Source organism: Lepidochelys kempii, chromosome 5, assembly GCF_965140285.1.
Source record: "Lepidochelys kempii isolate rLepKem1 chromosome 5, rLepKem1.hap1, whole genome shotgun sequence".
NCBI lineage: Eukaryota > Metazoa > Chordata > Testudines > Cheloniidae > Lepidochelys > Lepidochelys kempii.
Genome location: NC_136384.1, coordinates 48,418,314 through 48,440,160, shown reverse-complemented (window position 1 = coordinate 48,440,160; position 21,847 = coordinate 48,418,314). Strand labels below are relative to the sequence as shown.

At 47.5% G+C, this 21,847-nt stretch overlaps 2 protein-coding genes across 6 annotated transcripts in view; both read right to left on the bottom strand.

Moving 5' to 3' along the window:
* The window catches only part of GCNT4 (glucosaminyl (N-acetyl) transferase 4), a 35,227-nt gene extending 25,482 nt beyond the window's left edge, over window positions 1–9,745 (bottom strand). For 3 of the 5 annotated variants that reach the window (XM_073344235.2, XM_073344236.2, XM_073344234.2), the window contains exon 1: window positions 646–1,250. The gene's annotated coding sequence lies outside the window, so the exon portion shown is untranslated. Of the gene's footprint in view, window positions 1–179; window positions 401–645; window positions 1,251–9,440 lie in introns of those variants that run through there. The other 2 variants (XM_073344237.2, XM_073344239.2) reach the window with 2 other exon arrangements.
* A 7,057-nt stretch (window positions 9,746–16,802) lies between these two features.
* Window positions 16,803–21,847, bottom strand: part of ANKRD31 (ankyrin repeat domain 31) — a 112,197-nt gene continuing 107,152 nt past the window's right edge. The window contains exon 22 of the mRNA XM_078853001.1: window positions 16,803–16,954. Within this exon, the coding sequence (XP_078709127.1) occupies window positions 16,803–16,954 (152 nt within the window). The remainder of the gene's footprint in view (window positions 16,955–21,847) is intronic.

Below are 21,847 nucleotides of genomic sequence, written 5' to 3'. Positions count from 1 at the left end.
CCTTTCAGGAGTCTGATTTCTCTTGCATACCCCCAGTTTCACCTCTCTTGAAAACTACTTGCTTGCAAAATCAGACATAAAAATACAAGCGTCACAGGATGCTGTTACTGAAAAAATTGCCTCCTTTCTCATATTACCATATAATTATAAATCAATTGACATATAAATATTGTACTTACATTTCAGCATATAGTATGTAGAGCAGTATAAACAAGTCATTGTATGAAATGTTAGTTTGTACTGACTTCGCTAGTGCTTTTTATGTAGCCTGTTGTAAAACTAGGCAGATATCTAAATGAGTTGATGTCCCCCGTGTATACCCCTGGTTGGGAACCACTGCTTTCTAACCCAGACCAACAGGGCACCGGCCCCCACAGTTGGTATCAATAAGCCGTGGCAGCAGCTCCCAATGAATTATTATTTCACATGACCTGGATGATAATTCTGTGCCGGCTGTTTCCCCACAAAGGCATGTGATTGGTGCGTGTTGTTCACTTTATTAGATCTTCCTTACGCCCCGGGACCTAGCCGGAGTGACACCAGCCCCTGAATGCTCCCCGAGGCTTCTCGGAGCACCAAGAGGACTCTGAAGTGCCTGGCCCTGGCGCCCCGAGCTTGAACACGGACAAACCAGTCCCGCTTTACCTTTGCAGCCATTGGGCTGAGCGCAGCAACTCAGTGGCTCCGGGCCTCCCCGCGGGTCCCTCCGGGCTTCCTTTCAGCCGGCGACCTTTGCTCCTCCCGCGCCGGGCCGGGCCGGGCCCGCTGGAGTCCCCGGGAGGCAGCGAGCGCTCGCAGCGGCGAATACCCCTGAGCGAGCCCCTGCGCGCCTCCCCTCAGCTCGCTCGCTCTGTCCTCCCCCGCCGCCAGCCGGGGCCCGGGGGGAGGGAGGCAGAAGCCGCCGCTGTTGCCTCTGGGCTCGGCAGCTTTGGACACGATCCGTCACGAGCCCGCCCCGCCTCTGCCCGCCAGCTCCGAGCCGCGGCGCGCCGCTGCCCCCCCGGGCGGAGCCTGTGCGAAAGTTTGGGGCGCCGAGTGAGCCCCGCCCGGCAAACTGTGTGTGTAGCTGGCGGGCGAAAGCCGGTTCGCTTCGCAGCCCCGCGGTGCTCCCCACGCCCGGGGGCAGGCCGGGCTCCCCCTCCCCGAGGGGAACCCCGACATGCAAAGTTACGGCGGAGCCGGAGCAGCCGAGGGGCGGTGACCCCGCCTCCCGCGCGGGACCAGCCTTCCCGGCAGGGGAGCGGCTCTGAGCCGGGGCTGACTGGGTGGGAAGTTCCCGGGCCAGATTCACGGACGAAGGCGCCGCAGAGCGGGGGAGCCCAGGCTGCGGCTGCGGTCGCAGCAGCTGCGAGGCAGCGCGCGGGCTGCAGCAGATGTTAGCAGCAGGCGGAAGACAGCGGGGCTGGGGGAGGCGCCCCGGGCTGCTCCCTCCCTGGCTGCGGGGCTGACTGAGCACCCCAGGGCGTGACGGGAAAGGAGGGACGCCTCCGCCTCCCTCAACCTGCCGGCCGGCAGGAGCGAGAGGCAGAAGCGCTGGGATGTTGCAGTAACAGCTGGAGCGGCCCGCAATCCAGCTGTGCCCGGAGAGGCCGCGCCCCGCCCCGGGAATCCCCCCCTGCCCCGAGCCGCGCCGCTGGGGCTTGGCTCCCTGGCGGCGGGGTCGCTTTTGCAACCAGCGAACGCTTTGCACATCGTCTGGGGGTACTTGTGCCTCGATGTTGGTCATCTTTTGGTCTCAGCCCTGGGAGCCAGAAAGGGGAACTCATCATACCCAGCACCCCCCCCCCTTACTTTGGCAACCAGGGAAGTGGTGAAAGACGGGGGCGGGGGACGTTCAGTGCTAAACTGTTGCCTTTGAAAACGGGTTACTCATTTCACAGCCTCAACTTCTCTATCCCAGCTGCTGGAGCACAAAACCCGGCAGCAGTGAATCTATATACATCTCAAGTAACGCCTTTCTCTTCATGTTTGTGACCTAAATTTGGATATGCTTAGAAATGTTATAGCGGGCTACTTCTTTTATTTTTAAAGGGATTCACTTTTGCATAGGGTTTATGATGCTGACAGTCACTGAGATCATGTGAATTGGCATCAATCCTCCACTAACACAGGCTGTTTCCTCTCCAGATAAGCCCTAGGGGGACTCTGAAAGTTATGAAAACGTGAAGTGTTGACTGGGGAAAGCAACCATTTTATGTGCGGAAAAGGACTTTGTAACTGTTGTTCTTCGACATGTGTTGCTCATCTCCATTCCAATTAGGTGTGTGTGCGTCGTGTGCAGGATCGTAGGAAGATTTTTACCCCAGCCACACGCAGTGGGTCAGCTGAGGCGCCTCCTGGAGTGGCGCCTTCACAGTGCTGAAAATATGCCCCAGCTGATCCAGCGCCAGCTCAGTTCCTTCCTGCCGGCTACTCCGACAGAGGGGAAGGAGGGCAGATTTGGAATGGATATGAGCAACACATCTCGAAGAACAACAGTTCTGGGTGGGAAGTTCCCGAGCCAGATTCACTGACGAAGGCTTGCTCATATCAATTCCAATTAGATGACTCTCAAGCCTTACCTAGGCGGTGGGGTCAGAGTGAGATGTCGCGGAGTGCAGAACTGCTGAACCAAATGCCGCATCACCTCTTGACTGCTGGACTATTGCATAGTGGGTAGCAAAGGTATGTACCGATGACCAAGTTGCTGCTCTACATATCTCCTGAATTGGTACATGAGCCAGGAAAGTGGAGGACAAAGCTTGGGCCCGGGTGAAGTGGCCAGTAAGGTGTGTAGTTGGGACACCAGCCAAATCATAGCACGCACAGATGCATGATGTGATCCAGGACGAGTTGCGCTGGGAGGAGACTGGGAGGCCTTTCATCCAGTCTGCCACAGCAACAAACAGCTGAGTTGTTTTCCTAAAAGGTTTTTGTTCGCTCGATGTAAAAGGCGAGGGCTCTGCGAATGTCTAGGAAGTGCAGTTGTTGGTCCCGTCGAGAGGCATGCAGCTTTGGATAGAAGACCAGGAGGAAGATGTCTTGGTTGACATGGAAGGCAGCGACCACCTTAGGAAGGAAGGCTGGGCGTGGTCACAGCTGTACCTTGTCCTTGTGGAACACCATGTATGATGGTTCCAACGTAAGAGTTCTAAGCTCGGACACATGCCTCGCCGAGATGATAGCTACGAGAAAGGCTGTCTTCCAGGAAAGGTACAGGAGCGAGCAGGTAGCCATCAGCTCGAACGGGGCACCCAAGAGTCTGGATAGGACCAGGTTGAGGTCCCACTTAGGGACCGGATGCCGAATTTGTGGGTACAGGTGTTCCAATCCCTTGAGGAACCTGCTGACCATAGGATTGGAGAAGACCAAGGGCCCATTTTCACCCGGGTAGAAGGCTGAAATCGCTGCTAGGTGTATTCTGATGGATGAAACTGCCAGGCCCTGCTGTTTCAAGGACAAGAGGTAGTCCAAGATGGTAGGTACTGACGCCTTCAGGGGGGGCCATATCACTCAGAGCACACCAGCAGTAAAAACGCTTCCACTTGGCCAAATACGTGGATCTGGTAGAGGGCTTTCTGCTACCCAGAAGGACCTGTTGCACCGAGCGGGAGCAACGTAGCTCAGATGGAGTTAGCCATGCAGCGTCCACACTGTAAGGTGGAGGGATCGCAGGTCAGGATGGCAGAGTCGTCCATGTTCCTGCGTGATCAGGTCCGGCCACAACGGAAGTGGAATTGGAGTGACCACCGACAGCTCTAGGAGAGTGGTATACCAGTGCTGCCTGGGCCACGCCTGGGTGACCAAAATTAAGTGAGCTCTGTCCCTGCACAACTTGAGCAGGACCCTGTGGACTAACGGGAATGGAGGAAAGGCATAACACAGGTGGTTTTTCCACAGTATTAGGAAGGCGTCCGATAGGGAACCTGGGGAGCATCCTTGGAGAGAGCAGAACACCTGGCACTTCCGATTCTCGCGAGGGGCGAACAGGTCTATGTGGGGAAACCCCCACTTCTGGAAGACAGAGTGGATGACGTCTGGGCGAACCAACCACTTGTGAGCCTGGAAGGATCTGCTGAGGTGGTCCTCTAAGGTGTTCTGGACTCCTGGGAGAAAAGACGCCACCAGAGGGATCGAGTGGGCTATGCAGAATTCCCACAGGAGAATGGCTTCCTGACAGAGGAGGGACGATTGTGCTCCCCCTTGTTTGTTGATATAAAACATGACCGTTGTGTTGTCTGTGAGAACTGCAACAAAATGGCCCTGAAGCTGCCTGTGAAATACTTGACAAGCCAGGCGCACTGCTCTCAGCTCCTGTACATTGATGTGCAGGGATATCTCTTGTGTGGACCAAAGGCCCTGCATGCGAAGGTTCCCGAGGTGAGTGCCCCAACTCAGAAAAGATGCGTCCATGGTTAGGGCAAGGGAGGGCTGTGGGGCATGGAATGGTACTCCCTCGACTACTTACTTGAGGTTCAGCCACCAGTTCAGGGAGCCGAAGATGTCCGGCGGTACCGTGACCACCATGTCCATGCTGTGCCGGCCTGGATGGTATACGGTTGAGAGCCAGGCCTGAAGTGGACGGAGGTGTAGTCTGGCGTGTCTGGTCACAAATGTACAAGACGCCATGTGTCCCAGGAGACCTAGGCATGTCCGTACTGTCAAGGTCGGGAAGCCTTGCAGGCCATGAACGATGTTCACTAGGGCCTGAAAGCGTGCTTCCGGTAGAAATGCGCAGGCGAGTTTTGAATCTAGGACTGCGCCGATGAAGTCTATCCTTTGGGTCAGCTCCAAAGTGGACTTTTCTACACTGAGCAGCAGGCCTAGCTGTCTGAACACGCTCATGGTGAACTGAACATGAGATTGCACCTGGTCCCTGGAGCAGCCCTGAATGAGCCAGTCATCGAGGTACGGAAACACTTGGATACGATGTTGATGAAGGGAGACAGCTACGACAGCCATACACTTCATAAAGACCCTTGGTGCTGTGAATAGACCGAAGGGAAGGATGGTAGACTGGAAGTGCTGTCGGTTGACCACAAAGTGAAGGAAACGCCTGTGTGGCGGGTAAATCGCTATGTGGAAATACGCGTCCTTCATGTCGAGGGCAGTGTACCAGATCCAGGGAAGGAATAATGGTCTCCAGGGAAACCATGCAGAACTTCAACTTTACCATGAATTTGCTGAGTCCACGCAGGTCCAGGATGAGCCGTAGGCCCCCCTTTGCCTTGGGGATTAGGAAATATCGGGAGTAAAACTCCCTGCCCCTCAGTTCCCTTGGAACCTCCTCTATCACTCTGATAGCTAGGAGCATTTGCACCTCCTGTAGAAGGAGTTGCTCGTGAGAAGGGTCCCTGAAAAAGGACGGGGATGGGGGGGGGGCGAGCAAATTGAAGGCTGTATCTACTTTCCACTGTGCGTAGGATCCAGCGGTATGATGTTATAGAGGACCACGCACAGAGGAAATGGGAGAGGCGGTTGTAGAAAGGCAGGGAAGGATCCTGGAAGGAGACTGGTGCTCCGCCTTTGGGCACACCTTCAAAAGTGTTGTTTGGGTCCTGCAAATGATTTGGGGGGACCCTGGCTCTGGCCCATCTGCTGACCAGACTGTCTCCACCTACCACCTCGGCTGCGTCTTCTAAAGAAGTCCTGTCTGGGCCAGGGGTTGGGGTAGGTGTGCTGTGATTGGGATTGGAAGGGCCTACATTGCGTTACCAGGGTATGCATGCCCAGTGAACACATGATGGCCGAGTTGTCCTTCAGACTCTGAAGACTGGAGTCTGTCTTCTCCGAGAACAGACTCTGGCCATCAAAGGGTAGGTCCTGTATGGTTTGCTGGAATTCAGGTGGGAGACCGGAGACCTGTAGCCAGGAGATGCGGCGCATAGCTACTCCTGAGGCTAGAGTCCTAGCTGTCGAGTCTGCCACGTCTAATGAGGCTTGTTTCTTTCTGGCTACTTTCTTGCCCTCCTCTGCTAAAGCCCCGAACTCCTCCCTGGACTCTTGAGGGATAAGCTCCTTGAACTTCTGCATCAAGTTCCAGGTATTATAATTGAATCGACTCAAGAGGACCTGCTGGTTAGCCACTCTGAGTTACAAGCCACTAGTAGAGTATATGTTGCACCTGAATAAATCCAGGCATCTAGCATCCTTGGATTTAGGTCCGGGGGCTTGTTGGCCGTGTCTCTCCCTCTCGTTAACGAACTGTACAACAAGAGAGCATGGCTGAGGGTGAGTATACAAGTACTCGAAGTCTTTGGAGGGGACAAAATATTTCCTCTCCAACCCCTTGGCAGTAGGAGGAATAGAGGCTGGAGATTGCCAGATTGTAGTGGCATTAGCCTGAATAGTCCGAATGAAAGGCAAGGCTATTCTGGATGGTGTGTCGGCAGACAGAATGGCCACTACTGGATCCTCTACCTCCACCACCTCCTCCACCTGGAGGTTCCTGGTGGGCACGGAGGTCTATAGGTGGGGGGCTAGAGGAGGACGTACCCGCTATCCCCTCATCTGGGGAAGATGAGGAGGATACCCCCAGGACTAATGGGTTCTGGGGAAGGTCTTGCTGGGGAGGGTCTGGTTGCCCTAGGTCCACCACGCTAGGGGCGTGGGCCTGAACTGGGGACAGGGCAGTCGCCTCCGAGCCACCCAGGGGAGGGCGACTCACTGTGGCCTCTGGTACCCGGGGCTCTGAGTGGGCAGAGAGAAAAGCCCCCGAGGGGACACCCTGGGCCTGATGGTAAGCCCAAGGAGTCCAAAAGGACCATTGCAGAGGACTCTGACTAGGGTCCTGGCCCTCGTCCTGCCATTGGCTAGTACCGTCCACCTCTTGGTCCTGAACGTGGTAGCCACTTCCTGCTTGAGATGACCTCAAGGCGGAGCGGGATGGCCAAGGTGGGGCCGAGTATGTTTATGGTGCCATCTTGGCATGTGGTACTGCACTGCTCCAGGGAGATGGAGATCGGTGTCGAGATCCTGATCGGTACTGGTGGCTGTATCGGTACCGGGAGCCAGATCTGGACCCCAATGAAGATCTATGGGTGGATTGGCGCCAGGATCGATTCCGAGTAAATCGGCACTCAGACCGGTGCTGTGATCAGTGCCGGGAGCTGAACTGGTACCACCCGTACTGAGAAGAAGATCTTTGTGAGGCGGAGCGACCCCGCGAATGCGACTGGTGCCGAGATGGTGATCAGTGCCAGGACTGCGAGGGGTGCCATGAACGAGACCGGCGTCTGGATCGGGACGATGACCGGGATCGGTGCTGTCCTATCTCGCTCTGTGATGGAGGGTGTAGCATGGAGGGCTTTCCTTTTGAAGGAACAGCCTGTACCGGTGGCACCAGAGGCTGCGATGGTCCCGGTTCAGTGAGCGCCATCAGGTCGCGCGCCATGGAGAATGTCTCCGGCGTGGACAGTGGCCTAAGCTCAACCACGGTGCGCACGGGGGAGCTTGCAGCGCCAGAGCCTAGGGTGCAGGGCTTGGTGCCTATGCCGGTCACTCCAACACTGGATGCGGCTCTGAGGGAGGCCCAGGTGGCGCCAGCGACTGCAACGGGGCAGCATGTTGCTTGTGCTGCCTCTTCGGTCCCAGAGAGAGAGAGCGCGACGCTGCCGCGCTGGTAGGGGTGCCGGAGGCGTCCAGTGCCGGGAGTCTTTGTCGGTGCCCGGATGTTGCGCTGAGCGCTCCGGTGCCGCAGGTGCGCTCCGAACCAATGAAGTCTCGGCATGGGGCTGAGGACATCGGGCTAAGTGACGCTTCCATAAGGTGCTGCTTCAGACAAAAGTCCTGCTCCTTTTTAGTCCGAGGCTTGAATGCCTTGCAGATGAGGCACTTGTCAGCTTGATGGGATTCTCCTGGGCACTTCAAGCAGGAGTCATGGGGGTCTCCCGTAGGCATCAGCTTAAGGCAGGCCAAGCATGGTTTGAAACCCAGAGACCTAGGCATCAGCCCGGGTACTGGGAGGGAAGGGGAGAAGCCCCTTACCCCACAACTACTATTTACACTAAGAACTATAACTACTTACTAAAGAACTATTAACTATTTATAAACTATTTACAACTTTTAACAAGTGCTAATGAGAAGCTAGGGAAAGTGGAGTTCAGCTAAGCCACGCTCCACAGTTCCAACAACCATCACAGGTGGTAAGAAGAAACTGAGGGGGCACTGGATCAGGTGGGGCATATATTGGACACTGTGAAGGCGCCACTCCAGGGGGCACCTTAGCTGACCCCCCAGGTGTTGCTAGGGTAAAAATCTTCTGACGATCATGCGCGCGGCGCGCACACACCTAATTGGAATCGATATGAGGAAGCAGTCGAAGAAGAACAGGAGGTTTAGCTGTCTGTGCCACTGATTCATTGGCTTTCCTTAGGCAAGTCATTTAATCTCTCTGAGCCAAATTCATTGTGTTCCAGCTAATCTCTCTCTGCCAATTTCCCATGCAGAACATGAAGGAAAATCCCAGCTAAAAGTCTGGCTGAAACAAACACAGGACTAATATATGGGAGAGGGAGGGTCCCAACATTAACCAGTGACCTATATAATTATTACATTTACCTAATGTGCGCTCATGGGCTTTATAAACCCACAGCTGTGGATGTATGAAAATTCTCAGGATAATCCCTCAGGGCTTGTATGTCCCTCTTTGACATGTTACTCGTGCACCAGGTGAAGCTCTTTTTGGAGCCTTACATTCTTATTCATCGATTCCAAGGCCAGAAGGGACCATTGTGATCATCTAGAGAGTCTGACCTCCTGCATAACACAGGCCCAGGAAGTCCCCCAAAATAATTCCCACAGCAGATCCTGATTTTGAAATAGTCAGTCATGGAGCATCCACCAGGATTATTATTAGTGAGCATAAATAAATCGTCTGGTGAGACTCCATCACTGTTCCCCTTACAACAGCCCCAACAGCAACACATCCCCACCCCCAACTACCAGCCTCGATCTCAACTCATCCCATCACCCCCAAACCATCTCCACATACCAGAGATAATCCCCTGAGATCGGACACATGACCCCAAAGGACAGCCACCAGCACTAACTCAAAATAACCTCAAACGCCGCCTACCACCAGCCCAGCGCTGTCACCGAAACACCCTCCCCCTTCCCAGACCCCAGCCTGCTCGTTTCCTCCCTGGCGGACCCCAGACAAAGCCAGGCCGGCCCCCAGCGGGGCGCTGCCAGCGCCTTTGCTGCAGATGTTGGACCAGCGGCTGCTGGATCCTGAGGCCGATCTCTAGCCTGCCCCCCAGCTGTCCTGAGCCCGGCGCGGCCCCCCGCTCCTTCCCCCCAGCCGTCCCTGCCTACCTCTGCCCCCCTTTTCCCTTCCCAGCCCGGCTCCCCGCAGCCCGGTTCCTCCGCACCCGCTCCCCGAAGTCCCCTGTCGCTCTCTACCGCCCAAGCTCGGCTCCCCTGCTCTGTGCCCAGCCCGGCTGCCCCGACCGCTCGCTCACCTGGATGCAGAAAGTTTCACTCCTGGGTACAAAGTGGCAGCGATTGTTGCCGCAGCCGGGCCGGCTCCTCCCTCCGGCGAAGCTGTGGGGCTGCTGCCCCGACTCTCATCCTGCGGCCGCCCAGGGCCCCTCCTGCCCCAGCGCTGGCCGGCGGGGTGCGCGGAGCCTCGCGGGCCGGCCCGGCAGAGCTGCTCCGGAGCTTAGTTATTCTGTCTTTATTCCAATATTTTCCGTGATGGAAAAAGTGGCTTGTTTAAATATTTTATTCCACTTAATTGTTCATTACTTGAAACCATGGGAAAGGAGGCACATTCTCTTGCCTAATTTCCTGTCAGTTTCCTCTCTGCAGAACAAGGCTTTCAACTTTTCTGAGGAAAACATGCGACTGCAGGCTTGCCTCGGGGGCCCAGTTTTTGTACACAACAGCGAGTAGGGAATTTACTTATGCAAAGAACAGGGGTGTGGCTGCAGGGGAAAGGAGTTACTCACCCAATCTAATCTGTAATGAAAAAATAAGGTCCATGAATCAGTCCCCAGGAAATGTTGGTGTGTGAGCCAGGAGATAACTAACAACACTGACATGCAACACATTTTAAATTAATAAAATAACCTTTTTATACAATATCTAAAGACCAAGGGGAACTCACTGGCACAATATATTGTTGAGATGTAAACCAGAAAAGGTACACTAGAATAAGAGCTCCCACACAGGCGGTTACACCTGTTAAACTATACGGGTATAATTATATTGGTATAATTGGTGAAACTTTTCCAAGGGCAAAAATTCAGCATTCAAAAAATACAAGTACAAAAAAAAACCCCAGCTTTAAAACCCCTTGCATACAGTCCCCTCTTTCAATTGCTGCACTGCCTTCCTTAAATTCACTGTATCAAATTTATTATTATTATTATTATCTGTATTACCAGAATGCCAAGTCATGAACCAGGATCCCATTGTGCAAAGCACTTGGCAAATACAAAACAGAAAGACTGCCTCTCCACCACGGAACTTACAATTTAAGTATGAGCAACAGAAGACACTTCTCATCCTTGTTTCCAAGGCCCTGAACAACTCTGTGGTAGCATAAATAAAGATCTCTTTTCTTTTTGTATCCTCCATGCCCCTTCCTCCACCAACAGTTTCACTGGATTTTTTTTAAAATTTAATAACTCAGTTCTCCACTGTTGAAATAAAAAAGGAAGGAGACGATACTTGCCAGATAAACCTGAGGGACGCTTGCAGAAATTATTTATACTTTGCTCTTAAAAATAAGAAACTGCTAGTGGGGCTATTGTTAATATACACTTATGGACGTTTTCTGAGCAAGTAGCCAACCTAAGCACGACCTCTGTATAGTTCAGCCAATAAAGCTGGGTAAGAGAGAGGTAATCTGAGATATTTGGGCCCTAAATCCATTTCATAATGAGTAGATTAGGAACAGGAATTTAAATTGGACTATATGGGACCTGGATGTTTATTACTAGCTGACTGGCTGCTGGACAGCCTACCTCACTCCAAGAAGAAGGCAAAATGGCATCAATCACTTCTGCCTTTTTGTTTCTATTTTTTCTTCCCTTAATTTCTTTCAATTGTTTAATCATTAAGTTTTTCCTTCTGTCTCAAATTAGGACTTGAAAATCAGGGGGAAAAAACAACTCATCACTGTGACATAATTGTAAAAATACCCAACTAACCACTTACAGGGCCAAACTCTGCAGTGATTTATACCCTGTGTAACCTAGTGGGGCGACTGGGTTTGCAGGAGATGTAACTCAGCACAGAATCAAGCCCTTGTTGTTTATTTTCTCATTTCTTTACTTTTCCATTTCATATCTACTGTTTGCTCGCTCCCTTCAATGTATTCTCTCATTTTTCTCTTCTCCTCCTGTCTCTCTGTGTCCATTTTCTTTTTTCTGGAAAATGTAACTAGGCCCATTTCTTCTCAAAAAGAATCATGGTTCCTTCTTGTGATGCTGGCAGACTAGGTGCTAGCTCATGCCAAGGCCCAAGGTCTCACAGAACACTGACAAATACATACCTGGACACCAGTCTGTCTTACCTGTGGATTAGGATAGTTAAAAGAGAAATTAGTGTTATAAGAATGTGTTTAGCATTTAGACTTAATGGAAACTTTGTAGGATGCTGCACGTGTTAATCCTACTTATAATGTCGGTATCCCCTAGCAAAGGATAAGATTTTGTCATGGGGGTCACAGAAATCACAGATTCTGTGACTTTCAGAGACCTCTGTGACATTTTCCCTTCAGCTTCAGCTTCCGCAGCAGGGCCCCAAAGCTGTCAGCCACCATGGGGCTCGGGCATCAGTCATCCCCCCATCAACCCGCCCCCATCATTTATTGTAAAAGTAATAGACAGTTCGTGGGCTTCCATGAATTTTTGTATATTGTATATTGCCTGCATCCTGTTTGTGACGTTTACTAAAAATAACAGTGATAAAATCTCAACCTTACCCATGGTCTAAAGCAGGGGTGGGCAAACGACGGCCTGTGGGCCGCATCTGGCCCATCATACCTTTTGAACCATCCCTCGAGTTCCATTGCCCAACTCTGGCACTCCAGCCAGGGAACAGGGTCGGACGCTTGCCCCACTTCAGCGTTCCAGCTGGGGAGTGGGGTTGGAGACTTGCCCCATTGCGCCCGTCCAGCACTCCTGGTGGGGAGTGAGGTCAGGGGCTTGCCCTGCTCCAGCACTCTAGCCAGGGAGCCGCCCCACTCAGTGCTCCCGCTGAGGAGCTGGGTCGAGCAAACTTTTTGGCCCAAAGGCCACATCTGGGTATGGAAATTGTATGGTGGGCCATGAATGCTCATGAAATTAACAATTCAGAGATATTCAAATAAACTTCATATAATAAAGATATGTTTTAGTGGAAATAAACATAAAACTTTACTTACTATTGTAAATATACCATCATAACAACGTATTACAATAATTAAACCAAACTTACCCCCTTTCCATGCCCTTTTTTTCTAGCCTGGATTTGTCGGGGGTCAGCGTTCGGTCATTGGAACTCACTGAGATTCACCAGCTCCCTGCTCTGAGAAATCTCCTCCCACGTAGGTCCCAACAGTCCATAACTTTGAAAACTGCCACTGAGCACTCCCATGCCAACTACTCTTTGTTTTATCCTCAACAATGGAAAATTAACACTAGTAAAACATCAAAGTCACCTAAGCCAACAGGTAGCAGGCAAGTTGGCTTGCACATTCCAGGCTCTGATGGCGCCTGAGGCATATTTGGGTTGTGCAGGCAGAGTAACATGCGTGCCCTCACGCCCATCACGCAAGTCATGAACACATGGGAGCGCCAGGTGGGTGGAGCGGGGCCAGTCCCCTACCTCGCTCCCCAGCTGGAGCACCAGAGCGGGGCAATGGAGCTCGAGGGCCAGATCTAAAGGTCTGATGGGCCGATGCAGCCCACGGGCCTTAGTTTGCCCACCCCTGCTCTAAAGTTATACTGAGTGTTTGCATTGTAAACCTCTGTAATTGTAAAAGCTCACTGTAGCTCACGAAAGCTTATGCTCAAATAAATTGGTTAGTCTCTAAGGTGCCACAAGTCCTCCTTTTCTTTTTGCGAATACAGACTAACACGGCTGTTACTCTGAAACTCTGTAATTGTGCAACTCACCAAACAGGAAAAGAAGCATTAATTAAGGTAAAGTGCTTATCCTATTTGTAAATGTAAAGATGGCCCACTGAAGGCAAATGAGGCATTGTGTAGCACCAAAGGACACAAACAGACCTTGTTGACTGCATTCCTAACTCCCTCCAGGAAGGGGAGACCTGTGCATGATCTCATCCCACAAGCTTGGATTCTGTGGTGAAAGGGATAAAAAAATCCCTGACAAGGAGAAACTTGGTCTCTTTCTGCTGTCTGAACTCTGAGGGGCAAAGACTTCTAAACATACATAAGAGATCCTCATGCTGCCTGGCATAGGTCAGCCCTAAAGGACATATAGAGCTGCTTATTATAGAAGTTCATATCACCTTTTTAAATCAAAGCTGTAACTCACTTGTGGGTTTATGCTTCCTGTTTTAACCTTGTAAATAATTCTCATTTCTTTTTGTAGTTTATAAATGTTTAGTTAGTTTATTATAGGATTGGTGACAGGTGTTGTCTTTGGTTTGAGATCTGAGTACAATTGACCTGGGGTAAGTTACTAGTCCTTTGGGACTAGTAACCCAAATATTATTGTGATTTTTGGTGTAAAGTGATCATCTATCACAAAATCCATCTTGCCTGGGTGGCAAGATAGACTGGAATGGCCAAGGGGACTGTCTGTGACTCCATGGTAAGACTGCTGTAGTGCTTTAGGACTTCACATTTGTTACTGTGTCGGTGAAATCTAATTATAGAATTTACAAACAGTTTGGGGCTTCTGTCCTGCTTTTTGACAGTCTGCCCTGAGGTTGGCACTCATAGTCATGAGCCACTGCAGACAGTGTGACACTTGTATCTTCGTCTCATTCAAAATCCACTCTCCCTTCCTAGCTCTGTTGCTCATTCAAACTGTACTTTTGCAGTAAAACTTGAGGTCTCAGAGCAATTTCTAAAGGTGTTTAGGTGTCTAAAGATGCAGAGACATGCCTGGTGAGATTTTCAAAAGTGCCTAGATGCCTAGTACCTATGGGATTTAGGTGCTCAGGTGCTTTTGAAAATTCCACTAGGCATCTGTCTGCATTGTTAGCCAGGTAAATACCCTTTAAAATCTGGTCTTTTCTATCCCATGTCTCTTGATTTGCTCTGTTCTCTCTGGGTAAAATTCACCCCTGCGCAGAGAGCCAGTGCACCACTTCCTGTAATACCCTTGTGCTGGCCCTCTGCACTGGGTGAATTTTATTCTGTCCTTTTTGTTTCTTGTTCCATTGTCACTTCTCCCTTGCTTCCCTTCCCTATGCAGTTCTTTCATAACCTATGGCCTGTGTTATTCAGGAGGTCAGACTACCATAGTTGTCCCCTTCTGGCCTTAAAATCTATTAATCTGTATTCTATTGTCTGGTCCCCAGCTGCTTTCTTATGTTCCTGTTTCTCCCTCCTTATTCTTTTGTCAATCCCCTTTGCTTTCTTCCTCACTTATTTTCATCTCCCCTTTGCCTCCATGACTCTTCCTGGCCCCTCAAATCTCTCCTTTTTTCCTTACATGAAATATTAACAGTGGCAGTGATATCAGCTGATTCCTCCTCTTTGAATTCTCCTTCCTGGCTCCTCTGCTCTGCATAGCATAAGATGTACATTCATTCAGAGCATAGGAGAGGAGAAGTCATTTACTAAATAAGAGGAGTCAGCCAGTTGCTAAAAGCAGAAGGGTCGGGAGGACTAGCCACTACTGTCTGTCACCCTGGGTGTAATGCACCATATTAGATTCCCACTAGAACAGGGGTCTGATGATCCCGCATGTATTGCATAGTGTCTAGGATCAACTGTGCTTCTTTAGCATGGAATGAAAAGTAAAGCATTTACAAAGACACCACCCTTCTCTTGTCCTATTTCTTTAAGTTATGAAAAGAGTATGGATTTGGAAAGTAGAAAACTAGGTTTGCTAATTTTATTAATCAGTAGTTAGGCCAGATTAATTTCTTGCTGTCAAGCTGACACCTTAACGCTATTACTTGCTTAAAGTGCACATGTGAACACTGAAAAAAAATCAAAGAAAATTAAGCTTTTTTACGTTCACATACTGAATGAGTAAAAAACCAGCTGTTTACAAATAATACTTTACATCCTTTTCCCCCCACCTATGAATCAGCGTGTGATCCAATATTTTTGTCACCACCTCTCAATCTGCACTTCCATCATGTGCAATGTTATTATACTGACTATAACAAAGTGTTACTGTCAAGACCTTACAATTTTTGTTAACAATTTTATTTAATACCTTATAACAAAGAAAACATTCAAAATAAACTTACAAGCAATACAGTAGGTCTGATTGTCAAAGGTTATTTTTTTAAATAAGATGGTAGCCTTCTCCAAACAAGACATGAACAATATTTGAATAGTCATTTACTTTAAACTGATTTAGCTTTCTATTCTTCCACTGTAGCAGCTCAGAAAAACGGTTTCTCTCTTTTCTATGTGGAAACTGACTTTTATTGAATACTTATCACTCAAAAGCCTTTACCTTTTTGGCTTCATGACAGTTTGTATTTTTTCAATCTTTAAGGCCTTATCAATCAATGACTACTAATGCATGACAGGGCACAGTATTAACACACTTCCCATTAGAAGCATCCCTCTTCTTCCCCTGTATCAAGTTCATGCCCTGATAGTCTCCTTTTGCCTAAGGCAGTATTCAACTTCCCTTCAAGACAGTAATTCACACCCCAATAACTATTACAGGCTGCCATGTTTTGGCATGGGTCTCTCACTCTGTCCCATTCTCTGGAGTTACGAGTATTGGGTGTTACCTTTGCATCTTTTCTATTTCTTGTAATCCAGGGAGTGAAAAAGCAAGACTGCAATTTGAATGCAGGTGACTCTCGTGATAGTAGTCAAATGTTGTATAAATGGGGAAGACTCAGACATTTTAAAATTTAAACAAATACAAATCCTCAGGTGGCTGGGGCAAATTTTGAAGCTGCTGTTAGATTTAAAAAATAAATACATTTTACCAGTAAATGACCTCGTTTCACTTTCTGCCGTGCACTAGTGCTTCCTTTGTCATTTCAGATTGCATACATCTGATAATCAGAGAAACCCCACATTTGAGAACTTCAAATGGATAAAATTTTGCTTTTAGCCACCTTGCTCCCATCCCCTTCCCCCACCTTCTAGAAATGTTTATATATTTCTAGGTCATGTAAAGCAATCAGCTATTTTAAAAGCTGCTTATCTTAATTTCTATTTAACAGAATTGCTTATATTGATACATGGACCTTTACAGTCATTTAGGGTGGCGTGTGCTCAAGCAGACTGCCTGTAACGTTAGTTGCAAATTGACTGGCAGTGCTGCTTTTATCTGGACAAGTGAGGACATATTCAGCCCTTGTATAAGTAGGTACAATGCCACTGAAGTCAATGGAGTTGCACCCACCTATGCTGGGACTGAGTATGACCGGAGGTGAGTGCCAAATTTATGAAAGGACTTTGTTTGCCTCTACACTCCCTTGTCTCAATAGTAAAACAAAACATGAGTTCAGCATTGACAATTATCTTCAGCTGCTGCAAATTAAGTTTCTTGTATTAAATCCAGATACCGGGTAATATTTTAGTATATCTGATTTACATTCATATTACCAGGCTAAAGAAGCTATTTAAATGCTAGAACAAGGCAATTTAATTCTAAAAAGTCAGTTTTACTCTTAACTGATGATGAAGAAAAACTGTTATAAATCAGAAGCGTTCTTAAAATCCAAAATTCTCACATTCCACATAGAACTTCCAATGCTGATCCATTATATGACATGGCAGAAGTTCCTCATTATTTATTAATACTATCTCATTTAACTGAAGAAAGCTTCTGGAGTTTTTTAAGGAGTCAGACTGGAGGGACGATTCTGTTGGGGGAAAAAAGCAAATGATTAAAAACACTACGTTAAAATAAGATCCAATTATTCCCGCTCCTATTTATATAGGATCATAGGTGTGAATGACTCTTTATAGACATATAAACTGTGACAGATCCCCTGCCCTGGGATCTTACAATCTTAGGCCCTGATCTGCAATTTATAGTGAAGGCACATTGCTGTACCCACAGAGCCCCACTGATTTCAGTGGGGCTCTACATGGAGGGCGTAGTGTACCTGTACACAGTAAATTGCAGGATCAGGCCTAAGGCTTCAATACTTGTCACCTGAGTATGTGCAGGATTGGAACCTTCTTTAAAATGCATAAAGTGAAGGAGACTGGGTAACTGAGGGTAGAATTTGGCCCTATGAGGTTTAGTTTGCATTATTAAAAACAGTAGCAATGTCACATTATAAAAATTCATTCATGAAAGATGTAGCAAGGCAACAGCTCAGCAGCTGTATGGAATTTGCTGTTCAAATCCAATAATCAGTGAACTGAGGTCTTTGGAAAGCTGTATTTTTTTATTTACTGTTTTGTTTATCCTTTCTTCATTAAATACATTTGCACGCACTATCACTGCTGCATGTCAGAATATTTTTGATGGGGTTTCTGGACACAACTATCACTGACGGAATGGTAGGTCTTACAATAACAGTGCAGCTGAAAGTATTGAAAAGGGGCTACACTCAAGCATAGCAGCTGCGAACCATGGCAGAGTTGTTACAGCTAGCAGTTGCCCTTAGGAGGAAGAATAGGGTTGGCATGAGAATAAGAGTGGCACCAGAATGAAAAGATCAGTGTTCAGTCCCTATTCAAATGTCCAGGGCTCTCTGGCCTTGTCTTAACAGACAAAAAGGATGTGTGCTGGACTCTTGTTAGCTCAATATCTTAACATGATTAAAAAGCCCCATTAAGATTTGCACTAACATATCTGAAGCCATGTTAGCTGGCCATGTTGTAGCCTAGCCTCCCCACTAGGCAACTACATGGCTTCAGATGCGTTAGTCTGCATCTTAATGGGGCTTTTCAATTGTGTGAAGCTAACTTGATTGAGCTAACACAAATGAAACATACCCTTTTTGTCCTTCAAGACATGACTTCTGACAAAAAACAACTCCACCCCACGCACTCTGAAAAAAATAATGAAAGAAGGATCTTGCACGGTGTGAAAAATGGCAAAGCTCCTTTTGACTTCAATCGGACCAGGATTTCACTCAGTTCCCAAAAGATAATTCTTCGATACTAGGGAGACAAGGTGGGTGAGGTTATATCATTTACTGGACCAACTTCTGTTGGTGTGAGAGACAAGCTTTCGAGCTTACAGAGAGCTCTTCTTCAAAGCTCAAAAGCTTGTCTCTCACACCAACAGAAGTTGGTCCAATAAAAGATACTACCTCACCCACCTTGTCTTTCTAATATCCTGGGACAAACACAGCTAGAACAGCACTGAATACAGTTCTTCAATATGTTCATTTCAGAACATAAGACACAGAAGAACAAAAAGTACTAAGGATCTACAATCTGATGTCCAGCATACATTCACATACCCTGGATCCCAGGCAAGCAAAGGCTGACAGCATCAAATAAGTTGTTTGTGTGTCTCTGAAGAGGTTATTACAATGCTGTTCACACAAAGACCTTTATCAACCAATCTCTGAAACAGTAGGCAGTAGCTCCAGAGGCAGTCACTTACCTTCCTGACTATAGGTAATGTGTTAGAAAAATAACTGATAGAAATAGTGGTATTGGGTGGAAGTCACAATGTAGTTTGAAAGAGATTATATTCAGACAGACAGACAGACGTTAACCTCAGAGGCAATTTTTTTATATATATAGGAACGTAAAACCTGCAAAACAATCTGGAGCTAAGGGCTATCATTATTATAGAAACATAGGACTGGAAGGGATCTCCTGGGTCACTCTGTACAGTTCCATGCTATATGACAGGTAACCCCATTCATGAATTTATCAAATTCTATTTTAAAACAACTAGAATGTTTGCCTACACTACTTCTGTTGGAAGAACTTCTTTCCTCTGATGGTTAGAAACCATCTTTTAATTTTTCATCTTAAAGTTATTCATGGCCAGTTTGTACCCATTTGTTCTTGCACCAACGTTTTCTTCTAGCTTAAATAGCACTTCACCCCCCATAATGTTTATCACCCAGATGTATTTGTAGAGAGCAATCATCTCCCCTCTCAGCCTTCATTTTGCTAGGCGAAACAAGCCAGCTCTTTTATTCTCCTCTCATAAAACATCCTCCCCTTTCCCCTGATCCTCCTAGCAGCCCTTTTCTGCTCCTGGTCCAGTTTGAATTCCTCTCTCTTGAACACGGGTGACCAGAATTGTACACAGTATTCCAGATGAGGTCTTACCTGTGCCTTGTACAGTGGCATTTATACTTCCCTCTCTCTTCTGGAAATACCTCACCTGACACATTCTAGAATCACTTTTGCTTTTTTATGGCTGCATTATGTTGGTAGCTTATAGTCATCCTCTGATTGCCTAATATACCCAGACCTTTCTTCTCCTGTATTGTTTCTAGCTGATGGTCCCCCAGTTTATAGCAGAATTATCGATCCAGCAGTAGCATCTCCATAGTTAAAATTGTATGAAATTTCCCATTATAAGGCTGATTTTGACCCCTTCTTCTAATCTGTTGATATTTTGTCTAATATTACTCCTTTATAAAATTTCCATATGTGGTTTCCAGCCAGAGAAAAACTTCTTCTCAAAGTCTGAAACTAATTAGACAAGGCATTTTTGAGATACGAGATTAATATCTCCAAATTTGTTTTATTCATTAATTACCAGTACACATAGCTATTTTAAAAATAAGTTTGGGGTTAATATTTTGAATGTAGCTGCTCAGAAAAATTAGAGTTCTGAGAACTCTATCAGATTTTTGTAAGCTTTATAAAGTTCTTCAGAAGTTTTACAGAGCTTATAAGATCATAGTGTATGGACTGGAGTCTGTAACCTCTCTAAAGTAAATAGTTCTGGTAGACCTTCTAAGCATTAGGAACTACAGAGCTCTTAATGAAGGAACTGAGAATCTTAGGTAGACATGGTCTGCAACCTAATCTTTAGGCCTTTTAGAGTGTCAGAGAAAGCATCTTTTCTGAGCATTTCAGCGAAGACTCTTCCCAAAAAGGTTCTCTGCTTTAAATTTTCTAGTAATTTCCTGGGGCTCTACATTCTCTAAAGGACAATTCCTCACATACAACAGGCCATGTATTGAATCACAGTTATCCTTTATCCTTACTAGCTCACAGAAGTTAATTTTCTTACTCAGATAATTTATCTTTCACCTTCTCTGCAAACCAGAATGCATTTAGGCTATCAAGATGATTGCCACTAAAAAAACCATTACTGAGTGCTTTAGCAAGATTGTAGAATGGTGAAACCAAACATTTTAGCATGTTCCAAGGTGGGAAGAAAAGGAGGACTTGTCGCACCTTAGAGACTAACAAATTTATCTGAGCATAAGCTTTCGTGAGCTACAGCTCACTTCATCGGATGCATTCAGTAGAAAATACAGTGAGGAGATTTATATACACAGAGAACATGAAAGAGCAGGAGAGCCGGGGCAGGGGGCGTGGAACCTTTTGTAGTGATAATCAAGGTGGGCCATTTCCAGCAGTTGACACAAACGTCTGAGGAACAGTGTGTGTGTGGGGGGGGGAGAAATAAACATAGGGAAATAATTTTACTTTGTGTAATGACCCATCCACTCCCAGTCTTTATTCAAGCCTAAGTTAATTGTATCTAGTTTGCAAATTAATTCCAATTCAGCAGTCTCTCGTTGGAATCTGTTTTTGAAGGTTTTTTGTTGAAGAATTGCCACTTTTAGGTCTGTAATCGAGTGACCAAAGAGATTGAAGTGTTCTGTGACTGGTTTTTGAATGTTATCATTCTTGACATCTGATTTGTGTCCATTTATTCTTTTACGTAGAGACTGTCCAGTTTGGCCAATGTACAGGGCAGAGGGGCATTACTGGCACATGATGGCATATATTACATTGGTAGATGTGCAGGTGAACAAGCCTCTGATAGTGTGGTTGATGTGATTAGGCCCTATGATGGTGTCCCCTGAATAGATATGTGAACACAGTTGGCAACAGGCTTTGTTGCAAGGATAGGTTCCTGGGTTAGTGGTTCTGTTGTGTGGTGTGTGGTTGCTGGTGAGTATTTGCTTCAGGTTGGGGGGCTGTCTGTAAGCAAGGACTGGCCTGTCTCCCAAGATCTGTGAGAGTGATGGGTCGTCCTTCAGGATAGGTTGTAGATCCTTGATGATGCGCTGGATAGGTTTTAGTTGGGGACTGAAGGTGATGGCTAGTGGTGTTCTGTTATTTTCTTTGTTGGGCCTGTCCTGTAGTAGGTGACTTCTGGGTACTCTTCTAACTCTGTCAGTCTGTTTCTACACTTCAGCAGGTGGGTATTGTAGTTGTAAGAATGCTTGATAGAGATCTTGTAGGTGTTTGTCTCTGTCTGAGGGGTTGGAGCAAATGCAGTTGTATCACAGAGCTTGGCTGTAGATAATGGATCATGTGGTGTGGTCTGGATGAAAGCTGGAGGTATGTAGGTAGGCATAGCAGTCAGTAGGTTTCCGATATAGGGTGGCGTTTATGTGATGTGATGGGGCAAGGCCAGATGGCTATAGAAAAGTAGTGGGAGATAGATATATTAGCTCCAGGATAAACAAATCCCTGGTACCAGGATAAGTGAAATGGCAGCTGCTCCAGGTCATTTAAGACACCTGGGGCCAAATAAGAACTTTCCAGAAGGCAGAGAGAAGGCTAGGTTGATTGGGACACCTGAAACCAATCAGGGGCTGGCTGAAACTAGTTAAAAGCCTCCCAGTTAGTCAGGTGGGTGT